Source organism: Cricetulus griseus (genome assembly GCF_003668045.3).
Source record: "Cricetulus griseus strain 17A/GY chromosome 1 unlocalized genomic scaffold, alternate assembly CriGri-PICRH-1.0 chr1_0, whole genome shotgun sequence".
NCBI classification, from domain to species: Eukaryota; Metazoa; Chordata; class Mammalia; order Rodentia; family Cricetidae; genus Cricetulus; species Cricetulus griseus.
Window position 1 is genome coordinate 253187038 of NW_023276806.1, and position 12511 is coordinate 253199548.

General features: G+C 45.0%; 1 protein-coding gene across 1 annotated transcript in view; it reads left to right on the top strand.

Annotated features, from left to right (window-relative positions):
* Rftn1 (raftlin, lipid raft linker 1) overlaps window positions 1–12511 on the top strand; it is a 170110-nt gene that overhangs the window by 120187 nt on the left and 37412 nt on the right. Inside the window, exon 6 of the mRNA XM_035451463.1 lies at window positions 6908–7023. Within this exon, the coding sequence (XP_035307354.1) occupies window positions 6908–7023 (116 nt within the window). The remainder of the gene's footprint in view (window positions 1–6907; window positions 7024–12511) is intronic.

Below are 12511 nucleotides of genomic sequence, written 5' to 3' on the forward strand. Positions count from 1 at the left end.
TAACTTTGTGACCTTCATTGTTTTATGCGCTGAAAGAGTGGTGCCTTACAGACGCTGTATGAGGATTTAGAGAGAAATTATGACCCATGCCTAACCAGGTGCCTCACACCAGTGTTTCAGTTGTCAGCTTGATGTTATCTAGAGTTACCCAGCAGAAATGACTCTGGGCATGCTTGTGGGGGATCACCATGACTAAGTTAATTGAGATAGAAATACCTGTCCATTGTGAATTGCACCATTCATTGGGTTGACATCCTTCCTAGACTGTATAAAACAATGAGAACATAAGCTGAGCGGACATTCATTGCTCTTTGCTTGTTGAAAACAGATGCAATTCCAGCATCTATCTGAATCTCCTATGGCTTTGACTCCCCCCCCCCCGCCCCCCGTAAAATGGAACCTTGAGCCTTAAGCCAAATAAGCCCTCTTAAGTTCTTTCCTTGGTGTGTTTCATCATAGCAGGACAGTGGTTAAAACACTTACTCACCTGGCCAGCAAGGCATTGAACAGAAGAGGAGCAGATACCTTCACTGGAGGTCAGAATAAGAGCACAGGAAGGTAGGCAGGTACACAGCAGCAGGAAGGGCTCAGTGTGTAAGAGAAGGCAGGGGTGGTGACCTGGGCTTGGTTAAACAGTGATTATGGTCTCAGGAGATGGCATGTCAGCATGACTACCCATGCAGTTATGGTTATTGAGTTCATTATAGACTTGGCTGGGGCTATTCCTGGAATCAAGATAAAGCTTATAGTGGAGAGCAGGGACCCTCTGAAAATCGACAGAAACTTAACTGTCCACTTTAGCATAGACAGTCGAGTCCTACCTTAGTTGTTTCAAAGAACAATCAAATAATATTTCTTTATAAACCTGCAAAAATTAGACAAGCTGATTGAGCACGTGGCCTGGTGTGCACATTCCAGATATTTTACCAGCCAGTACCATAGGCTGAGCTTGGAAGTGAACTTGACACTTAATGTCTACAGAAGAGAACTGAGCATAGAATTTACCTCTTGAAATGGTGCAGCAGATTTTTCCCCTGTCCTCCTTGTAAATCACAAGCTTGGAATGTTAAGGTGGCCTTTTGCCAAAAGACCAGCATCAAATATTTATGTAATACTTTGGCACATAGTTTTTATGCATCTTTAATAAAAATACAATGATAACAGAATGTCTTCCATGGGTGGAGGAATGTTTAACATTTGTGCATCAGGAGACTTCACTCTGAAATAGACCTATTTACACCCAGGTTGGCACACACACACTTCAGGGAGGCTGAGCAGTGAAGGCAATGAGAAGGAGAGTGGACAAGTCCATTAAGGCAACGGCTCCTTAAAAGCCCAGCTGTCTGTCCTTCTTTGACTTCTGCCGTTACAGATGGCCAAGTTCTGACAGCTCTTCTGAACTGCTTTGTTGTAGGCAAGTAGATGGTTCAGCCTTCTGTACTCAGGAGAGCAGAGCGGCAGGCATGTTTTGGGGAGACAGGCAGTAGCTGCGGAGGAAGGGGTGGTGGCAGTTAGACATGGGTGGAAAGGAATCTGGAGGGGCCGTATTCATCCTCTCTACCTGGGGGGTCTCAACTCAGCCTCAATGTACTGTTGACAGTCTAAAGACCATCATATGGTTTATGTTGAAAGTACTTACAGCTCAGCAGGCATGTTTAGAGGGCTGAAAGCTTTCCATTGAGAGGGTAGGTAGAGGCTTTGGAAGTTGGGTGGCAGTCATCCCTCTGTATCCAAAGGCCTGATTCAGGGAATTCCTCAGGTGCTCAGATATGTAGACGCCCATGCCCTTGTATAAAGTGGCCTGCTGACTACATATAGCCTCCTGTGCACTTTAAATCACCACAGCATGAGTTAGAATATTTAATTCAGTGTAGATGCCGAATAAATGATTTGCTATTCCATATTGCTTAGAGAATAATGGCAAGGAAAAGGGGTGTCCTGCCCAATTCAATTCATGTATTTCTGTATGCTATTGGTTGTCTCCCTAGAAATGGATTCTGTGGAGGCAGAGAGCCACAAGTGACATTTTCTGGAGGACTAGAGGAACTGTGTACTCTGCTGTAAGATCCTTGAGGAACTACTGTGTGTCTTCCAGTGTTGAACACCCATAGATCAGGACTGAGGAAGCCTTATCTTAAGTATCTTGGGTGGCTCTCCTGTGTCATGGCTCTACTCCCCCCACCCTCTGGCAGTGTTAGCAAGAACTTAAAGCTGAGCTGGACTTAGGACCATGCTTGTCCTGGGCTCCAAAGTTCACATGAGGCGTTCCTTTGAAGAGGACTTCTCCCTGATTATCTGTGGCACATGCCCTTTGGAGGCCAGCAAGCTAACTCTGGGGGGAAGGAGGGAGTGGGTAGCTCTCACAAAGCACTCACTGGAGAAACTCAGCTTGCCAAGGCTGTTGCATGATTGGCTCACTTGGGGAACTTAATGAAAATGGAGTATGGTCAAGGCTGCCTGTGCTCCAGATCTCACTTTCCTAATCATCATTGTAATTGAGCTGTTCAAGCATCTTTATCATCCACAATAAGGACTTACCCCACCTGAGTGAAGTACACTGGTTACTTCATCTAGGTTGAACAGTTAGTAATGCCATGTAACAAACCATTCCCGAACTCATTGGCTCAAGAGTAGCTATTTATTCTGTAGGGTTTTCTGTTCGCTGGAGCTCTGTAATGATCCCCACCAAGCTTGCTCACACTCTGTGGACGAGCTGGGCCCAGCTGCTTCCACTGGGGCAGCTCTGATCCATGTTTTTTCATCGTCCTGGATCCAGTTGGCTCTATGGGGCGTGTCCTTTCAAAGTGGTAACAGAGACATTGGAGGTCAAGTTCAACCCCACACAGTTTCAGGCTCTGCATCTTACCTGCTATTCTCTTGGAGAAGTCTTTTTACTGTACCTTTCCCCACCAGTCACCTGAGTCCCAAGTCACTTCTTGGGATTCTGCAGTTCATCTGCCATTGGCTGCCCCAACCTGATGCATTTGCCTTCCCGCTGTCCCCTTTCTGCCAGGAACTCAAAAACCCTACAAGTCCACATCACCTGCTTGTTTAGTGCACTTCTGTCTGCCCCACTGTCCTTTCCTGTTGAGATATAAAACACCTGACCAAGCATCCTAAGGTCTCTTATGCTCCCATACAGTCGGTCAGGAAGTCACGATGGCAGGAACTCAGCAGGGGTCCTCACACGCATCTGTGGTGCGAGCAGAGAACAGGGAATTTATGCATGTGTGTGCTCACATTACTGTCTGCATTTTCACACAATTCAGGATTCCCTGCCTAGGGATTAATGCCACCCATGGTGTGCAGCTTTTCCCATCTCAGAGTAATGAAGCTAATGTGCCCAAGGCTGACCTGATCTTGGAATCCCTGATTGATGGGAGCCCCAGTTCAAACAGTCTCCTCCATGGCCTCTGCCCTCACACCCACTTTCTCTGTGTCAATGCTGACACTTGGTTACTGTCTGTCTTCTCAACCACAGGGTAAGCTCTAAGGTTGGGGGGGACTGCATTTTGCTGCTAAGGAGGCCCCCAGTGCATGCCTGGCGTGTAATGGTACCCAACAGTTGTTGGAATAGAGGAGGGGTAGGGGCAGGTCCTTTGTGGTGAGCACAGTGTTTCTGCTTGCTCTCCTGAGGTCATTTGTAGCTTCACTCCGGAAGGTTAGCTTTATTATTAGGTGTTGTGCCCCTAATCTTTCTAAACTCTGAACCTAGTTCTGCCTTCAAGCACCACATAGGAGAAAGAAAGGGCAGTTATTCCTTCTGTATTATCTGGTGACCCATGTTACTCCTTTTATTAGTCTTACAAGAGGACTGGAAATAAAATTTTAGTTCTGCTTAATTAAATCACTCATGGCCACTTTGATATCTTATTATTTACTCAAAGTTTATTAGGCTAAACATTTCTCATATTTTAAAAAATTCACAATTTTTGGGAGTGGAGTACTCTGCTGTAAGATCAGAAGTTAGGAGCAGTCATGCTGTATCATGAAGACCTGTTTTGGAGTCCTGCACCCATGTCAGGTGAATCACAAATACCTGTGACTCAGGTCCCAAGGGGTCCCACACACACTCTTTTGTCTTCTGTGGTCACCCACACACTTCTGTGCATACACAGACACTCAAATACTTTTAAAAATTTACAGTTAGCCCAAATGGCACTTTTGTATCTGTATTTTTTCTACAAAATATCATTTCTTAAGTATCCTCTGGTTAAACTCCCATGGTATTTAGAGGATAATATAGAATGTAGTCACTTAACTATTTTTCTGTGGTGATTTTATTTTATTTAGGGGTGTGTGTGTGTGTGTGTGTGTGTGTGTGTGTGTGTGTGTGTGCAAGAGAGAGGGAGAGAGAGAGAGAAAGAGTGTAGTTGGTGTTTTTACTCTTTGGGGGCACACTACCCAGTTCCCAAATAAACACATGGAGACTTATTCTTACTTAGGAATGCCCCGCTTTAGCTGGGCTTCTTTCTAGCCAGCTTTTCTAACTTAAATTATCCCATTTCTCTTTAACTACATTTTGCCTCTGGACTTTTTACCTTTTTTTATTCTACCTATCTTTCTTTCCTTCTTAGTCTGTGGCTGGCTGTGTGGCTGGCCCCTGGAGTCCTTCTCTTCTCCTTTTATCTCTCAAGCCTAGATTTTTTCTTTCTGTTTATTATTCCCTACCTGGCAGCCCCACCTATCCTTTCTCCTGCCCTGCTATTGGCCATTCAGCTCTCGACCAATCAGGTGTTTTAGACAGGCAAAGTAACATAGCTTCACAGAGTTAAACAAATGCAACCTAAAAGAATACAACACATCTTTATATCATTAAATAAATATTCCAGAGCATAAGTAACACATCTTCAACTAATATTCCACAACAGATGAGCATCTGTGTATGGGGGTAGTGTGTGCAAGTGGTTGACTTCAATTGTCTGCTTCTACCAGTCTCCCCATTGTTTGAGCCAGGGTCTCTTTCAGAGCCTCACCTTGTCATTTTGACAAGGCTGGCTACCCAGCAAGACCCCCAGGATTCACTTGCACTTTTCAATGAGTATTTGAAAAGGGATTTTAAAAATAAGGTAAACCATAATCATGTTAATTTTCTTTGTCACAGAGAGTGAAGGGAGACAAAATCAGAAAGCCTATGACTCACACTGGCATTCATGGAAGTGTCAGTGTTTACTAGAAGTCACAAAGAAAAAAACTCAAACTGTCAACACATAGCAATCGGCAGCTTTTATGTTCTCCACAAATAAAATTAAAAAGACATGGATAGGAGAAAGTTATTTCCAGCAATAAAAATAAAGGGCTATACTTATTATTCTTTATGTATAAAAGTTATTATAAATAACTAAAAAGTCTTAAATCCCAATAGAAATGAGCAAAGAACATAAAGTAAACATGAATTCTCCATAGCTAGTAAATGTTGAAAAAGCTGTTCCTTTTGTTTGTGAGATTGGCAAATTTTGAGAGCCAGTAGAGGCATGGAGATGGAGGGACACTGACTGTATTTATAGGAATTTGAGCTACACAGCTTCCTGGAGAGCAATTTAGCAAGTCTGAAGTGGCTCCCGAAAGCCCAACTTGACACCCCCTCTTATTTCCTTTAGTCTGTCATGACAACTGTCGATGGATGTTCTCAGGAGTATTCCCTGTAGGCATTGTTTGCAAAATTACTTAAAAACCAAACAATACAAAACAAAAACAAACAAACAAACAAAAACTAAATAAGGGTGATAGAGAAAGTTTGGTGGGTAAAGTTCTTACTATGAAAATATGAGGCCCTGAGTTCAGATTCCCAGCATGTACATAAAAGCTGGCTGGTGTGTGTTTGTAAGCCCACAGGGTAGGTGGCTTCACTAAATAGACAGGATTTCCCCCCATTTGTTAGACTAGAAGCCCATGACCCAAGCTCCATTTCCAGCTCTCTTCCTGCCTGACTCTCCCTCTTTGCATATCTGGGAGTAGGAGGAACAAGCAAAGCACCATGGGGCTTCTTCCCTTCCAGAGACCCAGCTGGGGGTTAGGGCTTCTGCACATAATTGAGACTGAGCAGTGTTTGCAGAGTAGATTGTAGGGCAAAAGAGTCACCTGTCCAGATCCTCACTTCACAGATGAGGTAGACAAGTCACTTAGAGTCGGGCCTCCAGTATCAAAATGGGTCCCCTTTCTCATAATAGTCTTGTCTAAAGGAATCTGGGACGAACTGCACCACAGCCCAAAAGCCCAGAGGCATGTGTCCTGCATGGCAGAGACTCTGTCCTGTTCCTTCAGACCACATCTCTAAACATTCCCAAATAACACTGACTGTCCCACACAGGCCTGCTGAGCTGTACAGTAGCAGGAGTCACTCTCTTGACTGACAGTGTCCAGGAACATTTCAGTACTAAATCATTTGGGAAGCTCACTTCCAAACCCCAGCTCTTTATAAGGGCTGCCAGAAGCATCAACCACATTGCAACCCCAACACCCCACAATTAACACATTCAGAGAACAACTGACAAGCTTAGATTTGGCATGTTGAATCTGTCCTGCCTTAAAAAAAAATCCCTTTTACTTAACTATAGTTTTCTTCTAAAATCTGTGTTTTGCCCTGCGTGAGTTCTTCGCAGTGCATCCTGACATGGGCATGAACAGGAGGATAAGCACGTGAGTGCGATGGTGATTGCCGATGATGAAATTTGGGCTCATAAAATCAAGGATATTATTCAAAAGAGTGAGGTAAATTAGTCTCATTCATTCTGATGGGGCTAGACTCCGCAACTGTGTATGCCATATTTAATTAACATTCTGAAAAGACGTTCTGATTGGGATTATTAATGAATGCAGTGAAAATTCTTGCTGTTTGTAAGACTTCTGCCACAGACAGCTCAGACACCCCCCCAACTGGTTTTTCTGTGTTGTTGTTCTTCCACAGACTCCTTCTATGGCCTGACAGATGGAGTATTCATCTTTGAAGCTGTTTCCCCAGAAGATAACAAAACCACACAGGGCTACGACGCTATTGTTGTGGAACAATGGACAGTCCTGGAAGTAAGTGTGGCGCTGCCTCATTGCTGCCTTTGTCTGGGGAGAGATTGTTTCTCAGCTTGCTCCAGCTGACTGTGAGGCGGGTGCCCAGCTGTGCCTTTCTTCTGAAAGGGGGTTCACCTGAGTAAACCCTGTGAGGACCTTGATTCTTTTCTACCCTGCCCCTAAGCTGAAGTGGACTCCACATCTCTTTCTACAAGAAAAGCATGTATCCTTATATGTGTCAGGCTACAGTAAACACAAGCGATAGACAGCCATGCTCACAAAACTGTAATCCTAAGAGCCACGTGGTTTTCAGAGGTATAACCTGGCCAGTGCTTGCAAGCCACCCTTGGAAGAAGTGGACAGGAATAACTAGGGTCTCTCATCTGAGTTTCACACCAGAAGTGATAACCATGAGGCCACTACATGGCTCTGGGTAAACCCCACGTCTTTTGAACAGCTGTCTTCCTTCTAAGATCCCCTGGATTTTCCCCAGCCATGAAGCATGGATGTTTTAAGCCAGTCTCAGCCCATGACTAGACCAGCATTTCTCAAGAGGGACCTTTTGTCAAAATCATACAACAGAGTTTCTCCAACGTAGATATTTGGGCCCCACCCTGGAAGTTTACTTTCTGCCTAGACCACTAATAACAAAATGTCACAGATGGGATTTTGTACTGTTCAGGAGACTAGAAAGTCCAACGTCAGGGTTGTCCTGTTCAAGACTCTCACCCAGAGTATGCTTATGGGCAAGAGCCAGTGAGCTCTCTGGTGTCTCCTAGAACATTAATCCTAATGGATCAGGGACCTACTCTTGTGACCTTATTTAACCATAATTGCTTCTGTAGAGGCCATCTCTGCACTGAGTGTTAAGTGTAGGTAGGACAAAAATGTTCAGGCTCTAGTGGTACTCTGAGGCTGGTCCCATGAATTTGTATTTATAATTCTCTGTCAAATGAGTTGCTGCTGGCAGTGGTCACAAGATGAAATCCTGGGGACCCTACTCTTTGAGCTTGTTCCTGGTACAGTGTCCAGCTGGGGACAGGTTTGCAGGTGTGGCCCTCTGAAGAGGCTCCATTGAATACCCACTCTGACCCATAGCCAGCCCATCTCCATGACATGTGGGTGTGTCTGAACCCATTCACACGGCCCTAAGTCCAACTACATCTTCTCTTCTCTGCCATTTGGCCATAAAAAGCTTTTCCCCCTTATGCCTGGACACACACGTGAAACGTAGTGGGTTTGGAGTTGAAGGGGACACCCTGAAGCAGATCATCCTATTGGATAAGAGCTTTATTGGAATAGTAACACCACAGACAAACATGCCATAGGTGGGCAGCGTGGCAGGGGCTCTGAGGAGAGTTTAGGTCTGTACAACAGAGTGGGGTCCCTTCTAATGGAGTGAAAAGCGGGGGTTCGTGTCATATGGTTGTTTAGCCGAGTATGCCACAGTATTTACTTGCAGTCAGGTTTTCTCTAATTCCTGGGCAGGATGGGAAGGGGAGGGAAGTATTGCACTGCCGGGAAGGGAGGAAGGTATCTTACTGATGAGTGACATTTACTTAATGTGTATCCATTATATTCGTATGTGGGGGGTGCCACTGCTGGCCTTCAGATATCAAATCTGAAGGTAGCTGGAGCCTGCAAATGAGAATTAGGGTGCCATCTCTCCTAGAATTCTGGCACCTGAAGTCTATTAGAATCTTCCAGAGTCTCACATAGACTGTCCTCTGGGGCTTGCTATCTCCTTTATTGAAGCTCTGAGAGTGGCTGCTGCAGGTAGCTGTGGCCTGACCCCCACCCCACAACATAACATCTCCTCTCTAGCTTCCAGTTGACCCTGTTTTTATGACAATCACTGTCCTCCCAGGCTAGCTTCTAACCACCTGGGCTCTGGGTATTATCAAAGTTGGGGGTCACAATCTATGCCCCAAGCCAGGTTTGGCCACCTGTCCTCAATAAGCCAATCACAAGAGTCAGACTAAAGGTGTGATACTGGAAAAAAAGAGAGATTTGTTCAGTGTGGCCACATCAGAATCAGGGGCAAAAAGAAGGAATGACTCCCCAAGTCCATCTTTATGGTTCTGAAGAGAGATTGAAGTTTAACATCTGTATTGGTTAGGTTTTTGTCAACTTGATGGAAGTTAGAGTCATCTGAGGAGAGAACCTCAGCTAAGGAGAAAAGCTCCTGTCAGCTCGACCTGCAGGCAAGCCTGTGGGGACTTTCTCCATTGATGACTGATGTGGAAGGGCCCAGCCAACTGTAAACGGTGCAGTAGCTGGGCACATTGGTCCTGGGATATGTAAGAAACTAGCTAAGCAGGACATGGGGAGCAAGCCAGTAAGCAACACTCCTCTGTGGCCTCTGCTTCAGCTCCTGTCTCCACTTCCTCACTGAAAGACTGTAAAGTCAAATAAATTCTTACCTCCTGACTGTGTTTTTGCTTCTGGCCATTATCACAGCAATGGGAAGCAAACTAAGACCACGATAAACAGTCCTATAACCCTGTGGCCCCACCCAACCCACCTGGCCTCTCACTGCCTGGCCTGCAGTCTTGTTCTGGAAGGTGGTTTGGTAAGCTAGAGCTGGGTGAATCTTTTCTGGGAGACAAGCTCCTCTCTGGCTGGGGCCCTCTCCTTCACAGCATGCATTCCTGGGGAACTCCTGTTTCTTTGGGGTCCATTGTTTCAGTAGGTCTGATTGAGAGACAAAGGTTTCTGTAGAACACCCTTGTTTCTGCCAGGCCTGCTACATGAGTGTGTGATGCTATTGTGGGCGTTTTCTTTCTCACTAGTGATTGCTGGCTATCCCTTTATTCCTGGCCCCGCTTTCAGTCCTGTTCCAATTCTGTCACTATGTTTTGGTTCCCCTTTTTACATACACATACTTTCACCAGGGAGCCTGCTAGCTGTTCTCAGCCCTGAGACAATGCCACATGTTAAGAGCAGGAAGCTGACTGGGAAGCTGGACAGGCGTGGTCCTCTAGTTCCCAGCCCAGCCTCTCAATGTAGAGAGGAAACCCACTCCCTCCCTCTTTCCACTTTTAGGTGTTGTAAGTGGATGCTGGCAATGATGTCTCAAAGCTGGGACAAATTAAAGGAGAAACTCCAGTCTGGTACGGTGGCCTGGACCTATAATCTCAACTTTTGGGAGTAAGACCTGAGGATTGCCCAGAGCTCTATGCCAGACTGTGTTACATAGTAAGACACTGTTTTAATCCTCAACCCCAAAGAGAAAGTAAATTGAAAACCTTGACTGTGGGCCTGGCACACAGAGCTGCTATAAACAGTAGCCCATCAGCTGCCTGGGGCCACTCATGACATAATTCACCTGCTGATCTGTCTGGGGAGCTTTGAGGATAAATACAGAGATTTCAGGGGTGATGGGGCCAGATTATATGCTAAAACAAGCTTTGAAAGAAAGAAAAAAATAATTGTGGGGGACTGGAGACATGGCTCAGTGGTTAAGAACACTAGCTGTTCTTCCAGAGGACCTGGGTTCAGTTCCCATCACCCACATAGCAGCTCACAGATATCTGTAACACTGGTTTCAGGGGGTCTGACACCCTCACACAGACATACATGCAAGCAAAAACCAATGCACATAAAATAAATAAATCATTTAAAAAGAAAGAAAATAGTTGTGTTACCCTTAGTTGTAAATCCATGACCTAAAGTGCCAGGTACATGGGAGGAAGCTAAGAGCTCTCGTGGGACATTTGTATGAGGGATTCTCAGTCTAGACTCTGAGCAGAAAGGGAATGGGCTGGGAAAGAGCAAGCACAGAGCAAGAGAGAGGGAAAGAAAAGATAGGTGGACTGAGTCTCTTTGAGTCTGTGTGTCTGGATGTGACAGCCCAGAAGAATCTAGATGCCATTATCAACATAAAACCACAGCCCTCATCTTAAAGGGAATAAGGAATAGTTTATTCTGGAGGGACCATTTTGAGGGACCATGGCTTGACAACACAGATTTAAGTTGCACCAAGTTCCATATTCCAGTGTGGAAGCAGTTTTGTCATTTACAAAGCAAAGAAAGTCATAAATCAAGACAAGTCTAAAATACAATGGTGAGTACATCAGAGAGGTGGTTACAGCAAGATGGGGGCGCTTTTCTATAGGCCTAAGATGCTGTAGGGTGGCATTCTTAGCTTTAGGGTTGGTGGAAGCAAGGGGTCTGCTGAGTCAATAGATTCTGAAAGGTTTTTATCTATGAATCTCAGGATATTAGTTCTAACACAAGTGAATGAGGAAACTAGGCAAAGATAAGGTGATGAGCCTCTGGACCTCTGGCATTCCAGTCTCTCCACAGAGCTACAGCAGCAGCCAGCTGCTCTCTGCAGACACAGCTCCTTCCTGGGGGTTTCTGTTGGCATCAACAAGTGCTGCCATCGTCTGTCTCCCCGGAGTATGTTCTAGTTCGTCAGTGCTTCCTATGATATCTGGTCCTAGATATGAACAGAAGGTGGTAGAAAAAGCATGCCTAAGCCAGGCCTCATCCTGCAATCCCAGCTACAGAGGAAGCTGAGGCGAGAGTATTACAGGTTCAAGGCTTACCTGGTTACAGACTTTAAGACCAGCCTCCCTTTAAGACCAGGGCTCCCTCGGATGGAATTCCACCTCACCCTGTATAACAAATGTGAGCAGTGCAACACTGACTTCTTCAGACTGTAGAGAGAGATGAAGGCAGCGTCCTGGATTTTCATGGTTTCCTTATAGACCAAAAGTTTATATTCCAAATTGTTTAGGCTTCAAAAAAATCAGCTTCATTTCTGAGAAAGGAGGTTAGCCTTCAAAAGATTCACCTTAGTTCTTTGAAAAATAACTTTTTTTGACAGTTCATTTGTTTAGTGGTTTAGAAAATGAAACAGGACCTAAGTAAACACTGGGCTATTGCACTTCATTCCCAGCCCTTACTTTTCAAGACCAAGCTTCCCTTTGTAGCTCAGGCTGACCTTGAACTTGTGATGTTTGTGCTGGAGTTACAGGCCTGCACCATCTCACCCAGTTCCTGTTGAGACATTTCAAGCCCTGGTTGTGGTAGTCCACATTTGGAAGATCATCTAGCTTTGGTATCTCAGAAGGTTTCGTTTGTAAGTTGACTGCTACGTGAGCCCAGTGCTGAAAAGGCAGGATTATCCCTTGATACACCTCAGAGACTTTTCTCCAGTCTCCTAGAAGGAACACACTGTGTAGTAGTACAGATACGCTTTTCGTTCCAACTTGTTTATCTCTGTCTTACTCCAGGTTGTCTGTCGTGAGAGACCAGGTGAGATGCTGTTCCTGTCACTGCATTTCCTTCATCTAGAAATCCCCTGTGACAAAGTCATGGCTCTCACCTGTTCTCTGTGATCTTCTGCAGGGGTCTGGGCATCAGTCTTTGTTTTTAAAGGCTCCCAGCCATCTCTTTAAATATTCATTCAAGGATTTACCTCATAAATTTACCAGAGTGTAACTTCCATTTCTGTGGCATCTAAAATTTACCACTTTCTGCTCTGACAAATATTTGC